This window comes from Scyliorhinus torazame, chromosome 14 (genome assembly GCF_047496885.1).
Source record: "Scyliorhinus torazame isolate Kashiwa2021f chromosome 14, sScyTor2.1, whole genome shotgun sequence".
Classification (NCBI taxonomy): Eukaryota; Metazoa; Chordata; class Chondrichthyes; order Carcharhiniformes; family Scyliorhinidae; genus Scyliorhinus; species Scyliorhinus torazame.
Window position 1 is genome coordinate 26,525,331 of NC_092720.1, and position 11,447 is coordinate 26,536,777.

Genomic DNA, 11,447 nt, shown 5'->3' on the forward strand with positions numbered 1-11,447 from the left:
ATATTTGCTAACTATGCAAAGATGGACAAAGCAAATTGAATAGAATTGGTCAAGGGATATAGATATTTTGAATGGGAATAAAATTGGCAGATGGAGTATAATGTGGGAAAATGTGAGGTTGCCTACTTCGGCAGGAGTAGAAATGCAAAATAATAATACTAGGGAGAACACAGAATGCATAGGGACCTGGCTGTCCTTGTTATGTGAAATTAAGAGTTTAGCATGTACATTAAATTATTAGGAACGCGGACAGACTGGTTTTTATTGCAAGTGGTATGAGTGGGAAAGTCTTGTTACAATTTTATAGGGTATTTATTAGATCATACAGTACTGTGTATAGTGATGTACTGGTTTTGGAAGCATCAACGGTTCACTAGTTTGATTCTCGGAATGAGAGGGTTTTCTTGTGGGGTGGGGCGGGGGGTGCGGGGGAGGATGAGTGGTGGGGAGATTAGACATACATGAGTTTAAAAGAATGGGGTCATCTTGTTTAAACAATCTTTTGTGGAGCTTGACATGTGTACGCATAAGTGCGTATGAACATGAGCTTGGATTTCATAATTAAGGTGTTGCCAGACTGGGAACGAAGTTGGTGAGCTTGGGTGATGGATGACTGGGATATGGCTGCAGAGTTTTGGATAAACTAAGATTATGGAGGATAAAAAGATGGAAGGCTGACCAGAGAGCATTGGTGTAGTCTATTCTACAAATAACAGCAAAAACATGGACAAGGATATCAGCAGCAGATGGATTGTGATTGATGCTACCGCAGAGGTAGAATGAAAGATATCTGGTGATCAGGAGGGATGTGGCTAACAGCAAATTACTACGAATCTGAAACAAAAGCTGGAAAAACTCCGGTCTGACGGCACCTGGGAGAGATGGTGAGGTTGAACTGGTATTTTCATTGGTGTGTGGAACTTGAGATTTTCAGATGTTGATGAAAAACAGCATATGGACTGGTTGAGCTTTGGTTGTACCCACAAAGAATCAGGGCAGCCAATTTAGATTTTACGGCAAGTATTCAAAAAGAGGAGTTGAAAGAATTCTCGGTCACAAAGTAGATTGGGTTGTTGCTGGTTGCCACCCATTAACATGTTTTTCTGAAGTTTTTGTTTTCAGGGATTGGAGAAACATCCAAGATGTTTTAAAATCCCAACTTTGTTTTCCTTTCCAGGCAGATAATGAGTGTGAAGCTAAGATGGAGGTGATGTGTAGAAGCTGCCCCTCGCCAGAGGTTGAAGTTGGATATATGAAATTCTAGTGAGAATATTTAGTACTGCATTTGATTCTGGGCACTGCACTTCTTAGAATGCATTGGCCTTGGATGAGATGCAATACAACAGGGTTGTCAGAATGGTAAACCAGGGTTACAAATTGCACAATCTTGTATTTCCTCAAATATAGAAAATTAAAGGTGATGCTAATTAAGATGATTAAAGGATTTGATAAGCTAAAGGAAGCTATTTTCTCTAGAGGAATTTAGTACAAGGAGCACAGCCTTCAAATTAGAGCCAGGCTAATCAGGGTGATGTCTGGAAGCACTTGACACTGAAAATCTGGAACCCTTTATTATTCCTCCTGTTGAAAATGTCAGTAGTTAGACATGAACATTTAGGCTTCTGGTACCAAGTTGGTGGATAGAGGAATTAATAGTTCAGCTATGACTGGAATGGTGAAACAAATTCCAAGGAATGGGAGTAGTCTTTGAATGGCCTACTCCTCTGGTCCAATGTTCCAGTATAGGATTACTTAATGATTCAACTGGTATTTTAGCTGCTTTGTTATTTTGGTTAGTTTCTATTTGCTGCTACTATGCAAGCTGTTATGCATTGCAAAATATTATTCCTGCCTGCTTTGTGAATTATTAAATATCACCAATAAAGTCTCCTTGAATCACATCTCCCATAAGGTATTTTTCTTCCTCTAGTGACAGTTCCTTGATTTTATTTTCTGCATAAGTCTCCTCTGAATTAGGTATTTATATCCTTTTTGCTGTAGAATAAGCAAACTATCATGGTGTACTCCGGAGATGCCTTGTCATTGAATCATGTTTTGACACTTATGCTTGCTTTAGCCCCTCCATATATTCCATACTTGGCATTAATATCCATCTGTAATGTCTGTTTGCAGGTAGTCTCCTGAAGCAAGCCCATGTATGCAGTTATTTACGGACATCTCTCAGTAAATTTAATATCATTGACCCTACATATATTTCAGGTCTATACTGACACTAAATGTTAGCCATGGGTGCATTTCTCTTTTCAGCCTTGCTTTACTGGTTGTTGATCAATCCTAGTCAGTTGTCTGAGAAGCTAGTGTTTTTTTTACAAGGAAAACCCAAAATTAAATCTACTTTACTCTTGCTAGGTTTTGCTGTAAACCATTTCAGTAGATTTGGAAGATTTTTCCATTTGAGTGCAGCTGGAGAGGCTATCAATTATTGCCCATCTCTTAGTCCTTAAAGTTGCTGCCTTGGGCCACCTCAAAGTGGCTAAGGTACCCCAGAAAGCTGTTGGAGGTTCAGGATTTTCTTGCAGTAACCGTTGAGTGCAAGAGTGGTGCTTTCCAGACAGGTTGAGGGCAGGTCATGGCCCCTCTGTGCAGCCAACCTCCATAACTTTCGTTTTTGAGCTGGCAACTAGAGTGTTTAGTTTCATTTCAGAGTTGGGGCTGCATCCAGCCAAACAAGGTGTAATTTTGATATCTCTGCATGAAAAGGTCTTCAGATCACTTGCTAATTTAAAAGTGATAACTGCTCTCAGTAGAGAATTTAAATCTGCTGTCTTTGTTAAAGAGGGTGTTTGTCTTATGGATGTTGCTAAGAAAGATTAATATAGAGCACTGTATTCTTTGGGGAAAGTATTTGGGTTGATAGTTGCTAAGATGTTTACTGTGTATTTATAAAATTTTAACTGGATTCATATAATAAACATTTTGTTTTAAAAGTACTTTAGATCTCTGTTGCATCACACCTGTAGAGTGGGCCCTTATGCTCCCCATAATCAAAATCTATTCAAAGTTGTGGGTCAGGTGAACTTCATGATACACTTTAGGGTTCTCCGAACCCTGGCCTGTAATACAGACTAATGAATTTGGCCGTATTTCATAGAATCCCTACAGTTCAGACGGAGGCCATTTGTACCATTGAGTCTGCACTGACCCTCAAAGAGCACTCTACCCAAGTCCTCTCCCCTGCCTATCCCTGTACCTAATGTACGCATCTTTGGACTGGGGGCAGCAGAGGGAACTCTGGCAGACAAGGGGAGAATCAGTTATCCAAGTCCAGAATTGAGCCCTGGCCCTGTAAGGCAGTAGTGCTAACCACTATGCAACTCAGTGTTATCGCTTGGCTTTGAGGATTTGTATTTGTTAAATAAAAAGAACTTTAAAATTAAGGAAGCACTTTATCCAGGTTGAGATGGTGAATAACTGGGAAGATATTGTGTCCATATGCTTTCCTATGCCTTACCGTGCCCATTTATAAAACCATGCTGGATGGTGGGGGTGGTTAGCACTGCTACTTCACAGCGCTGAGGAACCGGGTTTGATCCTGGCCCAGGGTCACTGTCAGTGTGGAGTTTGCACATTTTCCCCTCTGCGTGGGTCTCACCCCCACAACCCAAAGATGTGCAGGGTAGGTGGATTGGCCACACTAAATTGCCCCTTAAATTGGGGAAAAAAAGAATTGGGTACTCTAAATTTATTTAAAAAAGAGAAAAACAAACCATGCTGACAGATATGTTCTGCTGAATGTTTACTTCTCACATCTGTGTGCTCACTACTTCCTCTCCTGTGGATGTTTATCTGGTTAACTTATAACTAACTTTGCGCCAAACTAATTTCATAATGGTTGAGGTAGCAACTGTTGCTCTTATAGCTCTTTCTTTGACTGTTTAGCCATGTGAATCAATTTTCCAACAATTGCATTGTCATTTAGAGCCGCACGGTGGCAGAGTGGTTAGCACTGTTGCTTCATAGTGCCAGAGTCCCAGGTTCGATTTCCGGCTTGGTTCACTCTGCGGAGCCTGCACGGTCTCCCCGTGTCTGCGTGGGTTTCCTTCGGGTGCTCTGGTTTCCTCCCACATGTCCCAAAAGATATGCTGTTAGGTAATTTGCGCATTCTGAATTCTCCGTGTTCCCGGACATGTGCTGGAGTGTGGCGACTGGGGGATTTTCACAGTAACTTCATTGCAGTGTTAATGCAAGCCTACTTGAAACAATAAAGAATGTTATGAAATTAACACTGACTTCAGTTCCTAGAATTGTGCTTCACAGTCTGCTGAAAGAATATAAAACTACATGGTGTAAGATGGGTTAAAGAAAAACATGCCCATAAAAACAATGCTGCAAATATTCGATAGCTCTGATTGCATGTCGAGAAAGTTTATGTATTGTGTTGATTACCTTCCATCAGTTCCAAATTGTAGTTGGTTATCTCCCATGTCAGGATAGAAAGCTCAAGACTGTGGGTTCCAAAGGCATGTCAATACTTCAGCCCTATCTTGGGAGGAAGTCCTTGGAGAGTTGCTGGCTAATTGGATTGCCTGAGAACATTAGCCCCAGTAGTGCCAGTTGGATGTGGTGCCCACTACAGGTGGTGAGTCCTGGAGTCTCAGCTGGATTCACGAGGCTGTGTTGCTAACTTTTCCCGTTGGTTCAATTGCTCTGTTTTATTACCTTTGCTCTCGAGTCGCCAGGTATCGTTATACCTCCACGAGGTTCAAGTCCAAGTAATGATCAATAACTCAATACACCGATTAGTAAGATTCAAATCCAAGCACATTTATTATACACAGTAATCGCTACTCATGCACAAATTCTACGTCTAAGCTACTTCTACAACTAACAGGCCTATACTTAACTTCGGACTGGCCCACCAGGTCAGGGGAACAAATGGCCTTTCGTTCGGGTTCTGAGTCTGCGGGATTCGAAGTTGGTACGGATTGGTAGCTAGGAGCGCCTATCTCGTAGCGAGCGTTGAATTAAGACTTCTGTCGGTGGTCACTGTACCGGTCACGGTCAATGTTGGTTTGTGTTGCTGAGTGACCCGGGCAGGATGAAGAGAGCGAGATTTGAACTTGGGGCTTAACTCTTATAGTCCCCAGGGGCTTCCTGCCTTTCGGGGCGGACCCTGTACCTGGTCCCAAGTGATTGGACTTTGTCCCAATCGCTTGGTTCGATTTCTCCAATACTGGAGCGGTTCCCTGATCGATGTGCGGTCTTGAGGTGTTTGTTCACCTCCTTTGTATTGGCACCTGCTCGCGCCGGGGAGTCTGGCTTAGTTTTGAGTGTCCCAAATGTTGCTATTGTCCCCGGGGATTGCTCATTCGTATGTAGATGGCTGCTACATTATTATGCTGATGGTCGCTGGTATCGATGTTGTCTGGCCTTTTGCAGAGTTTTAATACACAGCAAACCTGCACCTGCCGGTTTCTGTCTTTGTTGGCTGACTTTCCCATCAGCCTTTGCCGTTCGCCATTTTAAATCGGGAGTTGGCCAAGTTAGGTGGCTACAGCTGGGTGGGCACATAGTTAAAGGGGAGGTGGGCCTGGGGGCCACCCAGAGACCGTGCCTGCCCCATTGCCTGAAAATTTAAAACTGAGTTGAGGAGAAACTACTTTTCCTGAAGGGTTGTGAATCTCTGGAATTTGCTACCCCAGAGTGCGGTGGATGCTGGAACAGTGAGTAAATTGAAGGAGTTACAGACAGATTTTTAATTGGCAGTGCCTTTGAAGGGTTATGGAAAATGGGCAGGACAATGGAGTTGAGGCCAGGATGCGATCAGCCATGATCGAACGGCAGAGCAGAGTCGTTGGGCCAAATGGCCTAATTCTGTTCATATCTTATCAACTTATGGTCAGAGGTAGGTTTTGAGACATTTCGATAAGGAATTCTGGAGCTTGGGCCTGGTGATGATGAAGAATGTTCGTAACCTCTAAAACAGTGATGTGAAACCTAGGTAAGTGAGTGGGCCGCAAGATTGAAACCAGGATTGTTCACTAACATGATCCCATGAATAAGATTAAATGGATTTAATATATGCTGAATATTTCTGAGTTCTGAAAAATGTGTAATAATTAGCAGGAAGAGGTCATTCGACCCTCTAGCCTGCTCTGCCATTCATATGATCATGGCTGATCAAATTCAATACCTGGATTTCCCCCCCCAATATCCCTTTAGTCCCAAGAGCTATATCTAATTACTTTTTGAAATTACACTGTCTTTGCCTCAACGACTGTGGTAGTGAATCCATAGATTCACCACACTCTGGGTGAAGACATTTCTCCCCACCTCAGTCCTAAAAGAGTTGCACCTTATCGTCAAACTATGAACCCTAGTTCTGGGCTCCCTCACCCATCAGGAACATTCTTCTGAATCTACCACTTACTTTCAGCAACTGATGCACGAGGACACCAAGGTCTCGCTGCCACCTCTCTCAATTTGCAACTATTCAAATAATCTGCCACTCTATTTTTGCTACCCAAGTGAATAAGTGAATACCCTCATTTATTCTTCTGCCATGCATATGCCTCCTCGTGCAGCCTGTCCAAATCCCACTGAAGCGTTTCTGCGTCTTCCTCACAGCTCACCCACCACCCAACTTTGTAACATTTGCAAATTTGGTAATTCTACATTTAATTGGCATGTCCTAATCATTACTATATAAAGTGAACAGTTGGGGTCTCAGAACAGATCCCTGCGGTACCCCATTAGTCTGGGTGCCAATCAGAAAGACCCATTTATTCCAAATTTTTGCTTTCTGTCTGCTAATCAGTTTTCTATCCATCTCCAGGCACTACCTGCAATTCCATTTGCTTTAGCTTTATATTATACATAACTTTATATATTAATAGAACTATCAACTTCAAATGGTCAAAACAAAAATAGATGTTCAAACTTTGGACAAAGAGGGAGTGCATGGCTCACAGCCAATGTTGTTCCCCACAGTGGATCCTCACTGTCTTCAGGTGATGTCCCGGAGGACTGGAGAATAGCCAATGTTGTTCCTCTGTTTAAGAAGGGTAGCAAGGATAATCCACGGAACTACAGACCGGTGAGCCTTACGTCAGTGGTAGGGAAATTACTGGAGAGAATTCTTCGAGACAGGATCTACTCCCATATGGAAGCAAATGGACGTATTAGTGAGAGGCAGCATGGTTTTGTGAAGGGGAGGTCGTGTCTCACTAACTTGATAGAGTTTTTCGAGGAGGTCACTAAGATGATTGATGCAGGTAGGGCAGTGGATGTTGTCTATATGGACTTCAGTAAGGCCTTTGACAAGGTCCCTCATGGTAGACTAGTACAAAAGGTGAAGTCACACAGGATCAGGGGTGAGCTGGCAAGGTGGATACAGAACTGGCTAGGTCATAGAAGGCAGAGAGTAGCAATGGAAGGATGCTTTTCAAATTGGAGGGCTGTGACCAGTGGTGTTTCGCAGGGATCAGTGCTGGGACCTTTGCTCTTTGTAGTATATATAAATGATTTGGAGGAAAATGTAACTAGTCTGATTAGTAGGTTTGCAGACGACACAAAGGTTGGTGGAATTGCGGATAGCGATGAGGACTGTCAGAGGATACAGCAGGATTTAGAATGTTTGGAGACTTGGGCGGAGAGATGGCAGATGGAGTTTAATCCGGACAAATGTGAGGTAATGCATTTTGGAAGATCTAATGCAGGTAGGGAATATACAGTGAATGGTAGAACCCTCAAGAGTATTGAAAGTCAGAGAGATCTAGGTGTACAGGTCACTGAAAGAGGCAACACAGGTGGAGAAGGCATACGGCATGCTTGCCTTCATTGGCCAGGGCATTGAGTATAAGAATTGGCAAGTCATGTTGCAGCTGTATAGAACCTTAGTTAGGCCACACTTGGAGTATAGTGTTCAATTTTGGTCGCCACACTACCAGAAGGATGTGGAGCCTTTCGAGAGGGTGCAGAAGAGATTTACCAGAACGTTGCCTGGTATGGAGAGCATTAGCTATGAGGAGTGGTTGAATAAACCCGGTTTGTTCTCACTGGAACGAAGGAGGTTGAGGGGCGACCTGATAGAGGTCTACAAAATTATGAGGGGCATAGACAGAGTGGATAGTCAGAGGCTTTTCCCCAGGGTAGAGGGGTCAATTACTAGGGGGCATAGGTTTAAGGTGCGAGGGGCAAGGTTTAGAGTAGATGTATGAGGCAAGTTTTTTACACCAGGTAGTGGGTGCCTGGAACTCTCTACTGGAGGAGGTGGTGGAAGCAGGGACAATAGTGACATTTAAGGGGCATCTTGACAAATACATGAATAGGATGGGAATAGAGGGATATGGACCCAAGAAGTGTAGAAGATTGTAGTTTAGTCGGGCAGCATGGTCGGCACTGGCTTGGAGGGCTGAATGGCCTGTTCTTGTGCTGTACTTTTCTTTGTTCTTTGTTGTGAGCAATCAGCACGCACCTCATTTCACTTGCCCTTGCTTTACTTGCATTTCACTTCAGTTATACCGATAGAAAAAAACTACGTGAATGAAAAATTCATGCAATGTGGCAGTCCACAATGTTTTGTGGTCACGCTCTGATTCCAGATGGGCTGTATGTGGCCCCTGGGCTGCATGTTGCCCAACACCGCACTAAAACATTGCCACTCTTGGCTTTTCTTTTATGGCTTCTTGTTCTCTGGTCCAGAAATGAAGATTTAGTTTTGCAGAAAACCATGCTGATCAATTGACTTTCCAAAATTTGTTTCCCCCGCCTTTCCCAGGCATCTCCCCACTGCCCTTTTCACTAGTGGAATGATAACATTCTATTGTGCAGGGATTGAAGAAGGCAATCTTAAGTTACGTCATAAATACAGTGTGCGTTACTCTGAAGAGCTTTTGCCATTTTGGTCACTGACCTAGAATTTTAATGGATACTCTTGTATTGTCTATGTAAAGAATGATGGTCTGGCTCTGGTTCTGCTGTGTCCTATCCTGGTGGGCTGGCTGAGAACTTGTAATACTGCCTTTGTGGGCCAACGGTGGTGGTGATACTGTGATTTACATGGATTTTCTTTTAAAGTTTAACTTTTAAGATGGGTTACTTTTGATGTGTAAATTAGATTAAGTTGGTTTGAAATGGTGTAGGGCCATATTTATGTATTGTGATAATTTCTCATTTGCATTTTTTGTACTGTATCATTAAATGTAATTGTCTTGCAGCATTATTACTGTATTTTAACAGAAATATTTTAGTCAGAATTGTGCTAAAGGACCTGGTTATTGTGGGTTTGTTTAACTTGAAATCAGTAAACCATTTCTGCAGGAAAAGAAATCCAAAGAAATTGTTGACTAATGCTTTATAACTTCACTATTAATGTCCATATTGTACTTAAAATATTTTCTTTTTTCTTTCAGTCTTGGTCTTTGTAATGGGAAAAGACGGGACCCACGGAGGACTCTTGAATAAGAAGGCATTCGGAATGGCAAAATACTTGAGAGAATCTGGATTCTAGTTGGCCAGGATTCCTATTCAGTAGTTTAAAAATTGCTATTAAAGTTTCCTTTTAGCAGTCACCTACTCTTTCACATTGAAGTTACAGAAAGTTTAATAGCAATGCAGGGTTATGGGGGTATGAACCCATGTCTCCTTTCTATCCTTGTATTGATGGGGAAAGTTCAAATTTTCATTTTTTTCCTTATGTACTCCAGCAATGGTTGTAGTCATGGGAAAGGAAAGTGTCCATGGAGGCAAGAAAGCATTTACCATGGCTGCATACCTGAGGAATTCTGGATGCTAAGTAGCCTCTTCCCATCCACCTAGCAGCTCATTCACCCTCTTGCCACCCAGTTTAATTGGCAGTGCTACCAGACTGTAGTTGGTAGTATTTTTAAAATTTATCCATTTCCGATTTCATTGATTCCCTTTCTCTCCCTCCACCCGTTACCACTTAATTGTAATAACATTATAGGTGTAATGGAAAGTAAATCCCATGTTTTGGCACCATTAGCACAATAACTAAATGGTGATATGCATGTTATTACTTTTGATATTGTTGCAAAAAAAAAAAAAAAAACAAATAGGGCTGACTTGCTAAGCCTGGGCATTGCTTTGTTTTAGCATTTAGAAAGTTTATTGCCATCCAAAGTCACCAAACCAGGTTCTGATTATTCTCTCTCTCCCTTCCACTTCCCCATTGAAATACTTAAAAAAAAAAAAAAAAAAATTGAAGGTGCTGGTAGTACAATCTCAGATTTAAGTGTTGCTGAGTCAGCACTTTGAGCAGTTGCAGAGCTCATCTAGTCTTCCTGTTTTGTTTAAGCATGTTGGGAGGGTAGCTGCATCCTTAGTCTGCTTGCCATAATATTTCTGCCCTAACTTTCCTTGTAACTTCATTGCCCATTCTCATTGCTAAAGCATCTGGATTTTCCTTCAGTTTCATTACCTGATTACATCTCCTGTGTTGGATAGTTTTGCGGATACACTCTTTAATCTGAACTTTTAACATTAGTATTAAACCGTATGCATTCTTGACTTCATGGGTGTAATTGCAGAACTGCTCTAGGTGAGTGTAAATGACGACTTTTTTCTCCCCATGGGCATGTCACAATCCTGACTTTGATCAGTTTAATCTCCAGGGACATTCCATCTTTGCAATAGCTCAGGCACTTAAATGTTGTTTTGCCAGCTCCTTTAATGTAAGTTTAATTTTTTAAATAAAGGTTGCCATTTTGGACAATAGATATCCCAAACATAACCATCTGGAGTGTCCAGTTTTGAGTGCTTCATAGGACCAATTAAGTTGCAGCTTGGGTTTTTTTTTTTAAAAAGAGGACTGACTGCTGTAAAATGCCATTGTAAAGGATTACTGCCACTCCTCTGCTACATTGGCAATTTAAATGAATATATTAAAGTTTTCCATGAGAAAGTTGATTGATGGTCAAGGGCTTTTGTTAGCATCTGTGGATGGCAGTCTCCGATATAGAAATCACAAACTGTTTAAAATCTTTCAAATCAAGGGAATTGATGCATTAGATCTGGTAAGCCCATGCTGCAGAAGGAAACTGGAAAAATTGCCTTGTGCTCCTAGTTTTGAAATCTGTGGAAATGTCTGTTTTGAGCACGGTACTAACTTATGTTCTGTTCAAACAAATTATAAAACTTCTGTATTCACATGAATAAAACGGGAGATGGTATTGGTTGGAATAATCACACTTGGCTGTCTTGTGAAATTATTTTGCAAATGTTCGTGTATCCTGTGCCATACTGCATAGAGATTTGATCTGTTGCTGTTGTGAGATGGATTTTAACTGCCGCTGCAAGGCTTTCAGTCGAACGGCACTTCCTTAGGGGCGTTATTCTAGCATATACTCAATGTTCAGGCCATGTGAAATATGTACAGATTTAAAAATTCTTGTAGCTGACTTGTCCATTTTCTTTCCCTGCACTTTTGTTACATCTGGGATACAGTCTAACTCATCTGATTTAAT

The 11,447-nt window shown here is 41.8% G+C and overlaps 1 protein-coding gene across 1 annotated transcript in view; it reads left to right on the plus strand.

The window, feature by feature from the left end:
* The window catches only part of LOC140389596 (profilin-2-like), a 55,809-nt gene extending 44,638 nt beyond the window's left edge, over positions 1-11,171 (plus strand). Inside the window, exon 3 of the mRNA XM_072473862.1 lies at positions 9,375-11,171. Coding sequence (XP_072329963.1) covers positions 9,375-9,472 — 98 coding nt within the window. The 3' untranslated portion in view covers positions 9,473-11,171. The remainder of the gene's footprint in view (positions 1-9,374) is intronic.
* Positions 11,172-11,447: the final 276 nt, after the last annotated feature.